Below are 17,449 nucleotides of genomic sequence, written 5' to 3'. Positions count from 1 at the left end.
CCTCGGGATAAACAAAGACACTCAAATTAGCATAGATGCCATTCTTCTTATGATGTAACGAGTACATCGGGATTTAAGGGAAGTGTTCCCAGTTCCGGCTGACCTAATCTATGCAGCCTAACATTGAATTATATACAGTAAGTCTATAATGTATTATGTGTATGCTAAGACAAAGAGATGTGTCTTTAATCAAGCTTTGAACTGACAGAGTATGTCTGCTTCCCAGACAATGGTAGAAAGACTATTCCACAGTTTTGGTGCTAAACAGGAAAAGGATCTACCTCCAGCAGTCGATTTTGATATTCTAGGTATTATTAACTGGCCGGAATTTTGAGATTGCAATAGACATGAAGGACTATAATGCGTTGAGGGCTCGCTCAAGTACTGCGGAGCTAAACCATTTAGTGCTTTGTAAGTAATAAACAATATTTTAAACGATGTTTAAACGAAAAACGGCGCAAAATGAACCTTTGGTCTTATTACACATTGTTACCTAGTCAACCGTTATCTGAGATTTGTTTTCATGATTGCCGAATGTAAATAGTTTTATCTCTAAAAACAGTTTAGCCTATAACGCTAGTATAACACTAGTATATAGGGCATAGAGTAATGACAAATAACAATCGCTTGTTATTACCACTAACAAGGCTCAAAATAGCCCCACACTAACACGGTAGCATAATAAGGGTCCCTACATTCAAACCGAAGCATTGAGAACTTTGTCAACTGTGTCCATACAGTTTAATAAGAAGATATTTTATACATACAGTCAACTTCGCGAAAACAGGAAGAAGCCATCTTTGAAAAATAGTCTCTACCAGTCGATCTACGAACGCCGATCCAAGTGCGCTGAACTGTGCAGAATCTCATATGGTCCGTTGATTCCAGAAGAAACACAAACACGAACCATTTTCTTCTCTTCAGTATGTACACGTAGCCTACTGTTCGCGCTCACCTTATCATCTTATTCACATCTCACTAGTGCACTTGGATCGGCGTTCGTAGATCGACTGGTAGAGACTTTTTTTCAAAGATGGCTTCTTCCTGTATTCGCGAAGCTGACTGTATGTATAAAATAACTTCTTATTAAACTCTATGGACACTGACAAAGTTCTCAATGCTTCGGTTTGAATGTAGGGACCCTTATTATGCTACCGTGTTAGTGTGGGGCTATTTTGAGCCTTGTTAGTGGTAATAACAAGCGATTTTTATTTGTCATTACTCTATGCCCTATATACTAGCGTTATGCTAGCATTATAGGCTAAACTGTTTTTAGAGATGAAACTATTTAATTCGGCAATCATGAAAACAAATCTCAGATAACGGTTGACTAGGTAACAATGTGTAATTAGACCAAAGGTTCATTTTGTGCCGGAGTTCTCCTTTAATAGGCAGCCAATGCAGGGTTGACAGAACCGGGCTAATATGGTCATAATTCCTGGTTCTGGTAAGAGCTCGAGTTGCTGCGTTTTGAACTAGCTGTAGTTTATTTATTAAGCGTGCAGGGCAACCACCCAATAGAGCATTACAATAATCTAGTCTTCATGTCATGAACGCATGAACTAATTGTTCCGCATTTATCAATGAAAGCATATGACGTAATTTAGAGATATTTTTAAGATGGGAAAATGCGGTTTTACAGATACTTACGTGTGGACGTTTTTTGTCCAATAATCAGAATCTCTGTTTTTTTAGATTTAGTTGTAGGAAATTTTTTGTCATCCAATTTTTTATATCAGCTAGGCATTCCGTTAATTTTGTGAATTGGTAAGTTTCTTTAGATTTTGAAGAAATATAGAGTATCATCGGCATAACATTGAAAGCTAATTCCATGTTTCCTAATGATATCTCCTAATGGCAGCATGTACAGAGTGAACAGCAGCGGTCCTAGTACTGAGCCTTGCGGTACGCCATACTGAACTTGTGATCGAAAAGACATCTCTTCATTTACTGCTACAATTGCTGATAATTTAAACCATGCTAGTGCAATTCCACTAATGCCAACATAGTTTTCTAGTCTATTTAAAAGAATGTTGTGGTCAATTGTGTCAAACGCAGCACTACGATCAGGTAACACTAATAAGGAGATACAACCTCGATCGGATGATAAGAGCAGATCATTTGTGACTCTAACGAGAGCAATACTCCTCGATACTAGAAAAGATCCTCAATATTCTCTGCGCTACAGCAATGGAAGTCCTGGTGGTTACACCTGCCCCCCTTCCTTGCAGGATAGGTCTCAGTCCTATATGGCCCCAAGAGCAGAGCTCTGAGGGAAAAATCCACAACATAGCCCCAGCTATGTCACCTGAATTTGACAAGACTCTTAGGGAGCAGCCTACTGCGGGGGAGCTTCTGCTCCATTTTTACACCTCTAGTCATCAGTTTTAACCACTGATCATTTCTATGGAAGCACCATACCGGCATGTCTTACCTCCGCATATGCCTTGCTATGAGCCACTAGGTGGTAAGCAGAGAACGTGGACTTATTTGAAAACATCTGCCTCTTCCTACCTGTGACCCCACAATTGAGGCTGTTGGAGGTATTTAATGGCTCGAACCACGAGGTGCAAACACCTGACTTTCATTCCACAATTAAAAAGTCAAGAAAGAGGGGAGCCCCCTAATCGCAGCTCATCACAGTGAGCACATTTTCCCAGGAGCTTGACGTTCTCGCACCATTGGCATGGCAGCAGCCTTTAAAGTGGATACAGACCCAAACCACAAGGTGCATACGCTCAACCCTAAGCCATCAAAAGAGAATCAAACATGGGTGGAGCAAACACCTTACAATGAATGCATTCAGCTCCCTTGAGTCAAACCCTAGATTCCTATCTCTCCAGAGGGAATCAAGAAATAACAGAGGCTCTTACTGTGACTCCATTGCCATGAGTACCTCCAACTCCCTCAAGAGCCAAACACATTTCGTGCAAACGCTAGATTTTTATCCCTCGTGAGAAGATCAAGCAAGAATAGAGCTTTTCACTGCAAGCTGCTGCTTGATTGCATGGTTTGTCACAGCAACTCGGCACTCTAGATGCGCGGTCGAGACTCGAGTACCTCACACGAGGTAGTCCCTTTGGCTATCTAGTTCCTCACCTTGTGGCCACCAGAAAAGGGCTACTTTAGCTAATATCACTGGTGATCTGAGGATTACAGTTAGCGTTCTCCTTGCAACAGTCCCTCCCTGGCACAATCTTCTGAAGAAGGACCTGCTTTATCAGAGACGGGGCACCTTATGGCACCCACATCCAGACCTCTGGAAACTCCTTGTCTGGTCCCTGGACAAGACACAGAGGTTCTAGGTGACCCTCCCCAGGCAGTGGTAGACACCATCACTTCAGCTAGAGCACCCTCTACGAGGCACCTCTATGCACTGAAGTGAAACCTATTTGTTGAATGGTTAAATCGCCTGGAACTCCCTCTATACCATCTAAACCCTCTCTAAAGACAGTGCTCCAGACGGCAATGGCTTCTATTAAGAGTGTAGGGAACCTTAAAGCATTTTTGGTCCACAAAGAATTTTTGCCTAGAATTCGGACCGGCCGACTCTCGCGTTGTCCTGAGACCCCATCCCAGATATAGTATGTGCCTAAGGTTCCTACCATTCCCTATATAGAGACCAGGTAGTGAACCTGCAAGCACTTCCCTCGGAGGAGGCAGACCCAGCCCTGGCTTTTCTCTGTCCCGTCCAGTCCTTTAGTAAATCCTCCTAAGTCCAGCGGATTTACGTGAACAGAACGCAAAGCTTTAGGACCTCAGGCGAGCTCTTTGTCTGTTACGGAGGCCAGAAGAAGGGAAAGGCTGTCTCCAAGCAGAGGTCTTGGCGTATTAATCCCAAGACGTGCCTTGCCCATTCAGCTTGCAAGCACTCTCAACTAGAAGTGCTGCATCCTCCTGGGTGTTTTCTCAAGGCGCCTTGCTGACAGCTGCAGGCTGGGGGACACCCAACAAGTTCGCTGGATTCTATAGCCTTCGCATAGAGCCGGTATCCTCCCGTATACTCGCCCCAAGTGGCCAGTAGTTTGGGGAACACGCTCGAGTGTTGGCTTGCTACGCCATTCTCGCCTGGTTGGCCAGATACATGCGTCTATTTGCTCCAGTGTATTCCCCGGAGACGTCTAACCCTGTTGAGTTCCTCCGTCACCCGTACAGCAGTCAGGCTTTGTGGAGCGTCTGACGCCAGGCCTAACACTCGTATGCATTTAGGAACCTGTGCTAGGCTGGGTGTCCATATTTAGCGGTCCCTGCAGTGACCCCATATGTTTATTTTCCATGGTATGGCTACCCTATCAGCTAGCCAGTGTTTTTCCCTTGACAGACCCCACTCTACTATGTCTGCTGGTGTGCTTCCCCACTAGAATTAGGCTGGAACCATCCAAGAGACTTACATATCTGATACTATCCTCCTTGGCTAGTCCATATGTGTATTCTCCACAGGTTACCTCCCTTCGGGCAGGTCGTGACTTCCACAGGGTTCTCCTTCGGGTGGGAAGGGCACGCTTTCCCAGTGTTATCCAATGTTCTCACTGAGTGGGTCTTGCAGAACATCAGTGACCAGAAATCCGTGCATAAGCTTCTGCCCCTCTATGGGAGAGAAGTAAGGCTTATGCAGGGCACTGGAAGGTCCAACATGGTGTGTTGGTTGGGATCCATTCAAGTCAGATCCCACTGACAAACTTAGGATTGACCGACATGAAAGGGAACAGCTCGGGTACGTATGGTAACCCACGTTCCCTGAAAGAGGGAACGGAGACATTCGTCCCGTCGCCATGTTGTTGTACCATCGCTGCAGAGGGTCGGGTCCCTGGCTCGGCTCCTCAGCGAAATGCTGCTCATTGTATACCTGCGCTGCATGATAGAAGCAGGCATTTGACAGTGGTAGTAATAAGCCGGTGTGGTTTTACCTAAGGTTACAAAGTCAGTCTCACTGCCAATAGCTACGAGCTTGCATAATTTATTTATGTGTTGCAAGAAAAATAGTTGTACACAGCTGTAAATTATTAAGTTGGGTATCACTTTTCCAAGTAAATATAATAATTTTACTTTTTAGGGTTGCTTTTTCATATTTATTGAAACTGTTATGTGTTTCATAATTTGTTTCTGATTATTTGTTTATAAGTCATCAACTGTACAAAATATATGAAAAAAAATATGAAAAATATCAATCAAAAATATCAAAGAATATGAAATTGCCCTATGAAATATTTTATTGCTTCTATTTCTATTGCTTCTGAATTTCTATTAACAGGGTCCTTGTCATGTGTATGAATATGAAGCCAAACTATTTGTGAATAATTTCCTTAAATCATCCAGCACAACTAAATGTAGGCTTATTACAGTGGACTAGTTTCTATGCAGAATGCTGTATTATAACAGATGCCGTTCCAGTTTTCAGTTAGTGTTGAAGCAGTGATGAGTCATATCAGTGGATCTTGAGAGTGGCCTCCTTTGCCAATTGTATTTGCCCTACATGCAAAAGTCACTGCTCAAATTGACCTAATCCTATCAAAGCAGTATATTTTTGCTACTTAATTAATATCAAAATTGGTACACATCTTAATCCATTTTATAATATTTGCATTGCCTTCTCATTCAATAAAAAAATGTTTTATAATGATTTTGCCATCCTAGATGTTACAATGCTGTCAAACCAGATCAAACAAATATTGAGGAATAACTTTTCTTATTTATTTTCCTACAATTATTTTGAAACATTACACTTAATTAGGGTGGTGTTATGAAATAAAAATGTATAATTATTGTTTAAGCATTAATACAGTCAGAGTATATTGGATTAAAATCAATAACATGACAAAATGTTGACTAAATTTAAAGGACATTTTCTTTGAAAGGAAAAAAAATCTATGACTAATAATAATAATAATAATAAATACTTTGAATACACCTTAATTCTCAATCTCAATACTCTTTTTGTGCTCTTTGCAGGACTACACCATCACCATGTATTTCCAACAAAGCTGGAGGGACAAACGGTTGGCCTATGCTGAGATGGCTTTGAATCTCACTTTGGACAACCGTGTGGCTGATCAGTTATGGCTCCCAGACACCTACTTCCTGAATGACAAGAAGTCTTTCCTGCACGGTGTGACAGTGAAGAACCGAATGATTCGGCTCCACCCAGATGGTACTGTTCTTTATGGACTGAGGTAAATGCCACTGCCTCTGTAACATCACTGCTACCTACGTGTATTGTGCTGTATAATGTCAGACTTTCCAATAACACTGCAAACCACAGTCTTAAAGTCCACTGGAAATCAGAAATGACCTTAGCGCACATTACTAGTCATGTGGTGAACAATTAATCTATGACAATTACATTTGCCACAATACTGATGTTAAGTCGGACACAACTCTGTTCGCGCTGACTTTAACATGATTGTAATCAGCAGAAAGTAATGAATAGGTTTCATTCACTCAGTCCAAGATCAATAATTCCCTGATTAACAATAATTTAACCTGAACTTTGCAGCCATTTTGTGTGACATCATTCTTGTATTTATTGTTGATATCAGTATCAAACTTCTTAGTACTGTGTAACTGTAACTTATAAGTTAAACTTCAAGTCACACTTGCTATCACATTGAGGACAAGGTTAGCTATGGGAAAGCTTCTATTTGGAGTGTGTGAAAGATATGTGTTAATGGTTCACAGCACTGACAGACTGTGTTGAAAATGAAGGCGCTAATGATATTGGGTGGAAAGTGTGAAGAAGCTTTGCCTTATTTGAGTTCCCCCCCCCCCCCCCCCCCCCGCTTCAAACTTCGTTATTGATTTGCCCAAAGTAAGGTGGTCCCTTACTCTCACAAAACATAAAACTACTTATAGTCAGCAGCCATATCACCCTGTAGCCCAAGACTGGTTGCCCACTGAAGCTAAGCAGGGCTGAGCCTGGTTAGTACCTGGATGGGAGACCTTCTGAGAAAGCCAGGTTGCTGCTGGAAGAGGTGTTAGTGAGGCCAGCAGGGGGTGCTCACCCTGTGGTCTGTGTGGGTCCTAATGCCCCAGTATAGTAATGGGGATACTATACTGTCAAAGAGCACCGTCCTTCGGATGAGACGTTAAACCGAGGTCCTGACTCTCTGTGGTCATTAAAAATCCCAGGATGTCTTTCGAAAGAGTAGGGGTGTAACCCCGGCATCCTGGCCAAATTTGCCCAGTGGCCTCTGTCCATCATGGCCTCCTAATCATCCCCATATTACCAATTGGCTTCATCACTGTCTCCTCTCCACCAGTAAGCTGGTGTGTGGTGAGCGTTCTGGCGCACTATGGCAGCCGTCGCATCATCCAGGTGGATGCTGCACATTGGTGGTGGTTGAGGAGATTCCCCTCTCTATGTGAAGCACTTTGAGTGTCCAGAAAGGCGCTATATAAATGTGATGAATTATTATTATTATTATTATTATAGCAAATTAGTCACGACTGTTTCCTGAAACTGTAACATGACGGAATCTTCTGAAAGAGTATACTGAATCATGAGCAAAACACATAAAGAAAGATGCAGAAACAAAAAAATATAATGTAATCATATGAATATGTAAAATAATGCTATCTTCAACGTTAAATAAATCAAAACTGCCCAATGTTACTGAATGAAATGTCGACCCGGGACGAGCTACGGGACTGTGCAACCGTGTTGGTGGACTCGATCTACTCCATCTATGTTTTTAATATTGTTCTGAATCCGATCGTTATTGTAGTCTTTGACAAAATGTGATTTTCTCAGCTTTTTGCTCAAAATGTTGCTTTTTGAATGAAACTTACCCACATTCAAGTTTCGATTAAAAAAGAATGCATGAATGATTTATTTGTTGGTAACACTTTATTTTGATGGTCCCTTTTGAACATTCTACTAAAGTAACATTGCAACTACATGTAAACTAACTCTAACTAGACATTGGTGACTGGCAACTTTATAAAAATGTTTATAGTTACTAGGGGATTATCACGCTGACACGTAGTACTTCCGCATTCAGTGATCTTTGTGCACTGCCACTTCCGTTGAATCACCGATAACTCTGGTGAACTGATGACGGACTACACTAGGTTTATTTATGCAGCATCCCTGGTAAATTAGTCTGATTAACTAAAGTGCCAAATTTGTCGTGCCGAAAAGTGATGGTCCGCCGGAAAATGATGGCTGGCCGCGGGAGCGCGCGCAGCGTGTTAAAGATGCATCGTCTGTTCTCTTTACGAATGCAGTTGCTTTTATGTGGATCAAACAATTCACAAAAAGTGATTGGAGACTCTACATATTGATTGAAAGGTTATTTCTGCCCTGAAATTAGTCAATTATATTCATGAGGATTAAATCCGACTGATTGTAACTCACCTACTACTTTTTACCTATTAAAATACCTGTAAAGGGCCAATACAACCATTATAATGCAGTATTTCCAACGCATTCTCATCCTTTAGCATCATATAGGACGCTATATGACAAAACGGCGCTATACTATGCACATGGCACCCGTTATCGTTAATATAACACGTGCTGTGATGGGTAGGTTTAGGTGTGGGGTAGGGTAGGGTAGTCTCATATTACGCTAAAGGATTTATGACGCCTTGGGTTCGTGTGAATATTAACGATAAAGGGTGCCATGTGCGTAGTATAGAGCTGTTTTGTCATATAGAGTTCTATGTGACGCTAAAGGATGAGAACGGGCTGGTATTTCACCTGAACAAACAAACGCGCTACCTTGTTTTATTTTACAGTTTGTACTTTCATCCTGGCGAACCGCTTTAATCCACTTCTTCCTTATACTCAATTCAGTCGGGAATCCATGAAAACTTAAGGGTTGGAGTTGTTGGTTAGATTTACAAAGTAGAACAGAGCAGTAGGCGCGTTTCCATTACAGATTTGCACAAAACTTTTGCGATATTTTCCAAATTTCGATAAAAAACTGACAGTGTTTCCATTAACCGATGTTATGCGACTAAAACGTCTTTTTTTCCTCTCGCGATAAGTCATTCCAAAAATCAACGGACTTTGGTAGGTTTATAACTTATTTCACAGCCATGCACCGCACTAGACATTATTATCATTATTAATGGAAGGAGACGTGATGTGTTATCCAAGCACTAATAGCAGGGAAACATACAAAATTCCTGGTGTTTCTCCCTTATTTCTGCTTCGATGTCTTGATTCTTTGAGGTTTAGAGAGGCTATTCCTGTGATTATTATTTCTTTTTTTAAATGAATTTAATAAAGAACTCTATCTCGTATTATGTCCAAACGGTCGTTGCAAATCGAAAAATGAACGGTTGTTGTATTTTTAAAACGCAAAGTTGTACACCATCATTTTAGTTTGACCACACCAATGCTGCGCTATATAGGCTACATCTCAACGAAATTTCAGATATTTGTTTATGACTTTTTGCCCCCTTTAAAACATTTAAAATATTCACAAATTAATATGGGGAAAAAATGTAGATTTCCGAGACGATGCAGAAGAGAAATCCCGTCTCTTCACCTGCTCAAACCGCACCAGGTAACACAGTCTCATCCCAAAAAGTCATATAACTGACATTTTGGGACGTCTTTTGACCATACGTCAATAGTCGCCTTTTTAGGGCCCCCTTAAACGTCGGTAGATGGCGATCCCGGGCCGTCATACAACTGACGCTTTACCTTTAACGTCAGTTAGGTGACGGGTTAGGTTTAGGGTTAGGTTTAGGTATGGGGTAGAGTTAGGATCCCATAACCTCATCTACCGACGTTTAAGGGGGCCCTAAAAAGGCGAATATTGACGTATGGTCGAAAGACGTCACAAAACGTCAGTTATATGACGTCTTGGGATGAGACCGTTGCACCAGGAACGAAAGATAGGCTATAAGCACCGTCACTTTTATTGTAATGGAAACTTGTGGACTCGATCTTGAAGTCCTGACAGGCTGCAGTTTTTGCAATCTCCACAAACACAATAATTTACCATGACGATGATAAATTAAAATGCAAAAACTAACGAAAGCACACTGACTGACGAGCGCTCTCACTGAACACCAGCCTGCTCTCCTCTGAGCCGAGGCTGCGGCTCCCTGATATGACGTCAAATGACGCGATGTTGAAAAAAAAGCAGTTTTTACTAGCAGTCCAAGAAACGCTCACTTTATCTTCTAAATTAGTGCCCTTATGTTGTTTTAAAACATTTTAAATCCTGCATTAACTTTTCATATGGTATTTTCATACATGGTTATCTATAAATTTAGATTTTTTTTTTTTTACCTGCAATATGCTCTTTAAGTTGATTCCACTGTTGATGGGAAAATGAAAGTGTTCACGGCGCGCCCGCGTCTGTCTGCCATCCAGTTCATGCTCCAAACTCCGCACACACTCTTGGATATTGGTCAAAATTGAATGTTTATTTGTGATAATCTTAGCCCTATTATTGTCCAACCTGTAGTAAGAATGAGATGTGACGAATTGCTTTGTTATTTTTTGGATAAAGGCATCTTCTAGGCTAAAATATGTAGCCTAATAAATGTTATAATAGGCTAATGATGATAATTATTATTATTATTTGCGGACACAGACCTAAAACACACTCCGTCTTCTAAGTCAGGTGGCTGTAAATGCGCAAAATCCGTTTCCATTGCAGTTTTGCGAAAAAATCCTTTTTCGAATTGCCTGAAAAACCTCCTCATGCGAGCGTAAAAACTTTTTTTCGATAAACGTGAGTTTTTGCGAAATTGACGTGTTTCCATTGAGCGTAATTTTAATTTCGCAATTTCAATTTGCGCAAATTGAAAACGCGGCTAGTGACATCTAGCCTTCGTTTCGGCCATTGGTACACTGCGGTGGAAGTGGACATGCACAAAGTTGACAAATCCCGCCCATGAAACCCGGAAGCATGATAATCTCCTATTTACACAAAGCAACAAAGCCGGTGATTATTTGAACCATCTAGTGTAGACAGCATTTTAATGGGTTCTGTTTGCTTTTGATGCACCATATTTTGCTGGTCACGTCCAGTGTGGACGCAGTGTAATATCCTAAAATTCAACTTATTAAATGAACAAAAAAATGTATTTCTTTGAACTTTTCAGCTAGATGGAACACAATGGAACAAACTGAGACAAGTTTTGAAGGTTTGACTATTGTCAGCCCAACACTCGGGGACCTATTTTAATTATCTAAGCGCATGGTCTAATGCACATGGCGCAAGTGTGCTTAGGGCGAGTCTGAATCCTTTTTGCTAGTTTTTGGTTTGTTCCTATTATCTTAACGAGTAATGGGTTTGTTTTGGGCATAATGTGCAGTAAATCAATCAGAGTCTCATCTCCCATTCCCTTTAAGCCAGTTGTGCTCACGCCATGGAGGATTCGGTATTCACATGATGGAATTTGCAAGTGAAAAGACTGAACGGTTCTCTAGCGAGGAAACGGATCTGATCGTGTGCGGGACAAGCCGTCCTGGAAACTGCATTGTGCCAGGTCTATGATAGGGTCCACAGTCTTAAAAATGCAACAATTACATTGTATGCTCTAAAAATCATGCAAAACCTAACACAAAGGCCAAAAGCTGTAGCGGTGATGGATAAAACATCAATAATACAGAGACTAAAAGTTGAAAAAAAAAACTAGCTAGGTTGCTGGACGTCTAGTCAAATAGTCAACTTTCATAACTCACCCCCAAATCACCTCTAAACGGTTACATATAAGATGGAACGCCTACAAACGGTTGTCTCAGATGGCGTCCTCTGTTGGACAAACAAAGGCACGGGTATAAAAATAAACACTCTCCCTCCTGACTCTGCTATGCATTAACCCAGAGCTGATCCTGCAAGGCAGAGAGTACACTCTTCGTGCTCCTTTCAATCAAACTATCAATAATGAAACATGACAAACTGTTTCCTCTTCCAAGAGGCTCTGGCACAGGTGGAATCGAGGAATAAGCAGTGAGGCCACAGGTTGGTTGCTTTTTTCCCCCCAGAGGGTCTCTCAAACCTGCACCGCTGTGGAGAATTTAAATAAGGTGAACTCCAGCCTGGATGTTTGCAGTATCGATACGTCCACTTTTTATAATGTCTTAAGATGGACCTTTGCTGGATGTAAATTATTCATGAGTCGGGGCTGTTGTTAATGTTTAATTATCATATCATGCCCTGTCGTGTCTAAAAAGGGATTTCGAATTAATGTGTCTTAGTCAGCTTTAGTCGAGCTACAGTATGTATGCAAAACATCCTCCATATGACCCACAAACGCATAGATTTGCAAATATGCAGTGGTTTGTGCGTTATGCGGATTTGAAGGAGAATGCTAACGCTCATATTGAAGGGTTTTAACCCTTATGCTGCATTAGCATTTTTGGTCTTTTGCAGTTTAATTTCTTTGACCATTTTGGTTGTTTTAATGCAAATGGTATGAAATTTGGCAAAATTGTGACTTTTTGGATACATGTAAAAAATGTGATCCCATTTTGCAAAATATGTATAACCCACACTGTGTAGATCAAATAGTAACACTCAGCACCATAAAGACCCATTAAAACGTTGTTTAAATCTGAGGCTGTCAGTAATACATGAAACATGATTTTTGCACAAACATCCTTTCATTTTGAAGCAAAAGCATTATATTTGCATTATATAGTGTATTCCACCAGATGACGTCACTACATATTTATTCCCTATGGGTGGAAATGCACCTTATTTTAGGCAATAGGCAATGTTTAATAGGTGGCCATTTTTGGTCTCTAACGCGCTAAGTGGGATTTTTTGCAAAGTGGGACTGTGATAATCCAAATATAAAGTTTTCAATATACAAAAATAATTGAATTTTTGTGTTTTTTCCTCTTATACAAATCGATGGTTTCGCAAACAAAACTGGTAATTAAAGGGTTAAAATCCTGAAATTGAATGCATTTTTGGTAGTTATGATGAGGACTGATGCTGGTTAAAAGATTTAACTTGGTAAAAGTGGAAAATAATAATAATATATAATATTTTAGGCAATGTTTAATATGTGGCCATTTTTGGTCCTTAATGCACTCAACAGTGTTAAAAATCTAATGCAGCACAAGGGTTAAGCAGTGTGTTGAAAGGAAAGAATTTTATAGAATGTTAACACTGAGCGTCTAAGGTATTGTTATGAGGCAGTTTAGAAAGGACAGAGAGGAGGATCTAAATGCACTGACTGTTTTATTAAAACAAAACAACAAAAGAGCATACACAACATCCATGTAGGACAACAGCAGACAAAGAGTGTGAGAAACACTCGGGTGTAAAATACATTCATGTGCTTTAGGGACAATTCATTTTCTTTATATAACTGTAAAGTGATCTTACGGTAGATGAAAAGTGAAAAGAAAAGTCCAAATACCAACTAATTGAAATTTAACTCGGTATGCAGATTAATGCAGTGCATTCTAAAATTGGTTGGCAGCCTACTATAGCAGAAATAGTTCTGTTGACCACATTACAGTTCTATATGACTATATTTTAAACATATTGCTTTGGAATTATATTCATTGTGAGAAGTGATTTCCAGTTAAATCTGGTGTAACCATTTTCAGGCCTTCGTGCTGAGGTCTCTCCAGCATTGGAAAGCTTTTCTAATTTTAACACGGGTCCTTGCCTCATCATATCCCCCTCTTTTTTTCTCTCCAAATCTCCCTCTTGCTCACTCTCTCACCCCCATCATTGGTGGACATGTGGTGTTCGGTCCGATGCACTTTTTTAAAAAAGAGTTTTTAAAAAAGAGTTTTTAAAAAATCGCTTACTGCACCGTTAAAGGGAAGTTAAAAAGACAGTAGATTTTGAACTTTTGAAGCAACAAAACAAGTGGGTATATAAAATTATTGATCCTTAGAAGTAGTAATACGTAAACAGCCCTGGGTAGAAAGTAAGTAAGCAGCGTATACTTGCGTATGGCCTCGACTACACCACTGGTAGCCTATACAGTACTATAGCAGTGTCTTCGTCTTCTGACAAAAGACTTTCTCTACCTCAGTTATTTAAAAATGATTTTAAGATGATGTTTGCTTTATTTAAGCAATTCATTTGGATTTAACACAATTGTATCAGTTTCTGGTTCACCCACTTCAGGTTAAATTGGCTAAACTTGCTGTTTTCATTTGAAAATAACATGTTTCAATCAAGTAACCCAATCAAACAGGACTTTCACTTCCCATCATGCGTTGCAAAGGGGCTGAATTGGGAGAATAAATGTTGAAATAAAGTGTTAATTAATGCATTTTTAGCAAGATGAGAAAATGGAGAAACTTGTTCTATTATGTTGTTATTTAAAAGTTTCTGTTATGTCAGTGTTTTTGGGGGGTAGCATTGTTGGGAAGTGTAGAGCATGTTCTGCATAGCTCATTTTTGTATTAAAGGTGCCCTCTGCCATAAAAAATCAAATCATACACCATATTCCATACCAGATGGGGGCAGTATACCTCCAGAAATACCTCCGCGGCCGCGCACACTCTCATGTCTTCAAACAACACGAGCGAGCGCATATTAATAAAATCATTGGACACGATAGTAAAAGTTTGGAAGACCGCAGTTTCATGTGGAGCATTTGGAGATTTTTAGAGATTAGAGACTCAATGAACAACATCTCAATACTAAATTATAAAGGCTGTCTCATAGACAAGCCGGTGCCTTTCGACGATATGTGAAAATTATAGCCCGGGCTATTATTTCTAGTTTTATAGTATTCGTTTTGTTCATATCACATTTTTATCATTAGTTTGAATTAATTTGACAGACACCATTCCCTGATGTGGACCAAGCTAGCGTCTTTCAGAGCTGCCAACTCTCACAAATTCACCGTTAGACACACAATTGACACTTTTCACACTCTTACACCACACATCAATTTTGTAATGCACAGAAAAGGACACGGAGACCGATCTCAGCTCTCAGATTCTGTTAATTTTATTATGCAATTTAAACAATAATACAGTTTTGGCACTTGTAAATGTTACACAACAGATCCCTAGTGCACGTGAACCGATCATCTCTACTACCGTAGCTACACGGACACTGTTGAAAGATACAGTATGTTACAACTTACCAAAATGTATTCCTCACGCATAATGTCGACCAATCATTTTTTTTAACTATTCCCTGAACTGAAATGTAGTAGTGGGCTGTATTTTCCACACGACTGACATCAGGTTCAAGTACACACAAGCCGTGCGTGTTACTCTTGTTTTACAGTTTGGCTGGTGGTTATGTTGCCCGCCCGCATACCGCCTCCCATGGCCGAAACTGGTATTAGGACATCTGCCGGGCCGGGGCTAGTAATTTAGCATGCTAATTTAGGTTTATATCTCAGCAGCACTATAACTTGTCATTTTTTTAATGACATCATCAACCTTATTTCTTCTCATTCTTTTGATGCGTGTAGCTCATTTTTGGGATATTTTAACCTCAATTTTTACAGAGTGCACCTTTAAGCTAAGCAGGATTAGGAAATAGACGTTCCCTTACAAGATAACTTGTGCTGCGTCGATTGACACTAATGCCGAGTTCAGACTGCATGATTTTCAAAGTTGTCGGGTCGCTGTTCTTTTCACACTGCATGACTATCTTGGCCAGCATTCAGTCACTGCTGTGTTCACACTGGACGATTGATCGGTGACAGAAGGTTTCACACTGCATGACTTTAGAAAAATCGCAGACAGACTCTGTCTAGCACGCTGCACGCAAACTACATTTCACAACAAACACGCGTGAGATATGAAAAGGAAACGACGCGCGACACCACACGTGCAAGACCAGAGTTCTCACGTGAGACTTTTTTTTCGACCCGGTTGTGGTACAGCTGGTGAAACAGACACGAGTGCTCCTGCCAAATTTCTACTAATTTTTCTTCCATTTATTGTGTCTAAATAGACCGAGAAGAAGCTTTTTTTGTTGAAACAATGCCATATCATGTTGATATATGATCTATAACTCCTCCCCGAACTCCCTGCTGCTCTGTATCTTGCTCTCTCACTGGCTGCCGGTGATCGCCGATGTAGTTTTCAGTCAAAACACTTTTCACACAGCAGGATTTTAAATCGCCGACAGGTCCAGATATTTAGCATGCCAAATATCTCACGGGCGTCGGCGACTCGTCGGTGATTCTCTCAGTTCGCGTCTTTGTTCATTCACACTGCGTGATTGTCACTCGCGTGAACGAGCGCCGATTTGCCTGTGATTTCGGGCATTTGTCGGCGATTTCTCAAAACCTGTCGGCGAGCCAAAATCGTGGCTAAAATCATGCAGTCTGAACTGAACATAAGGGAACGCTTCGTGTGATGATGTCTTGAAGCATATGTAAAATCAGTTCAATGATGTGACGGAACGTCAGAGGTGGGTGACGTCATAAACCAGGAAACTATAAAGCCTGCCCTAAACAGAGCCATGCTAGCTTCTGTGTCTTCAGTAGCGCTCATTATAAAACTGTCCTTGTCTATTTGGTGTTGTTTTGTCTTTATATTACTATATATACAGTATATATGTCAAGTCATGGCGAGCAAGCAGCAGTTTAGAATGTTTGTGCACTACTGCCTGTGTTATTTAACGGGTGGGGGCACACACACATTAGTTGTGTATCTTGTTTGGGTGAGGAGCATGCACAGTCAGTGCTCTGATCCGGCCTGGCATTCTTTTGCTAGGACTTTCAGGCTCGCATTCCCCAGGGCCCTGGTCCCACTGCTACCGAGGCACAGCGGCGATCACAGACATGGGTTTCACAAATGTATCTATCAGCAGGGTTAGAGACGGGCCCAGCCTTATCTCTGCCTTCACCTGATATATCCAGTGCCTTCTCACAGAGTTTGGAGGCACGCGTTGCAGTTCTGAGGAACTGGACGTTGTCAGTGTTGATTCAAGAGATTCTAAGGATTCACCACCTCAGTCTCATACATTCGAAGAGCTGGTTGAGGTTGTGTCAAGAGCGGTTGAAAGACTGAGTACTGACTGGCCAGCAGATAAACAGGACGTTTGTTCCAAAAGTAAACTGGATGAATGCTTCCTACCAACACGGTCACAACCTCAATGCCAGGGCCTACCATATTCCTCTGTATCTAACTATAAAGAGCACGGTTATCGGGAGATGCCAAAAGTGGAAGAGGCGGTTGCGAGCTATCTCTCCCCTGAAGCGGCATTACCCACTAAGCCAGTCAGAACCACATTACTACTAGTAGGTAAAGCTTATTCAGCTGCTAGTCATGCCTTCACACAATGCCACTGCTGCAGGCTTACCAAGCATGGAGACATGGATGAGGGCGGGGGAATTGGCCCTGACGTAGTTTGCAATCTGCCAACCGTGCCACCACATGTGGTCACCGCCGAGTACATATCTCAAGGACCACTTGGAAACGTAGTGGCCTTAGGATGCCTGCCCCCTCCAAGGTTCTAAAGGTCCTAGGTCTAAAGAAGGATGGGGGGGTTTGTCCCATTTTGGATCTTCGAGTGTTAAATGAGTCAGTCATGCA

The 17,449-nt window shown here is 41.1% G+C and overlaps 1 protein-coding gene across 1 annotated transcript in view; it reads left to right on the top strand.

Annotated features, from left to right (window-relative positions):
- The window catches only part of gabrb4 (gamma-aminobutyric acid type A receptor subunit beta4), a 111,833-nt gene that overhangs the window by 62,369 nt on the left and 32,015 nt on the right, over positions 1 to 17,449 (top strand). The window contains exon 4 of the mRNA XM_089123438.1: positions 5,950 to 6,170. Coding sequence (XP_088979564.1) covers positions 5,950 to 6,170 — 221 coding nt within the window. The remainder of the gene's footprint in view (positions 1 to 5,949; positions 6,171 to 17,449) is intronic.

This window comes from Pimephales promelas, chromosome 19, assembly GCF_988280905.1.
Source record: "Pimephales promelas chromosome 19, fPimPro1.hap1.1, whole genome shotgun sequence".
NCBI classification, from domain to species: domain Eukaryota; kingdom Metazoa; phylum Chordata; class Actinopteri; order Cypriniformes; family Leuciscidae; genus Pimephales; species Pimephales promelas.
Note: the sequence above shows the minus strand (reverse complement) of the source record. Positions and strands in the feature narration are given on the sequence as shown.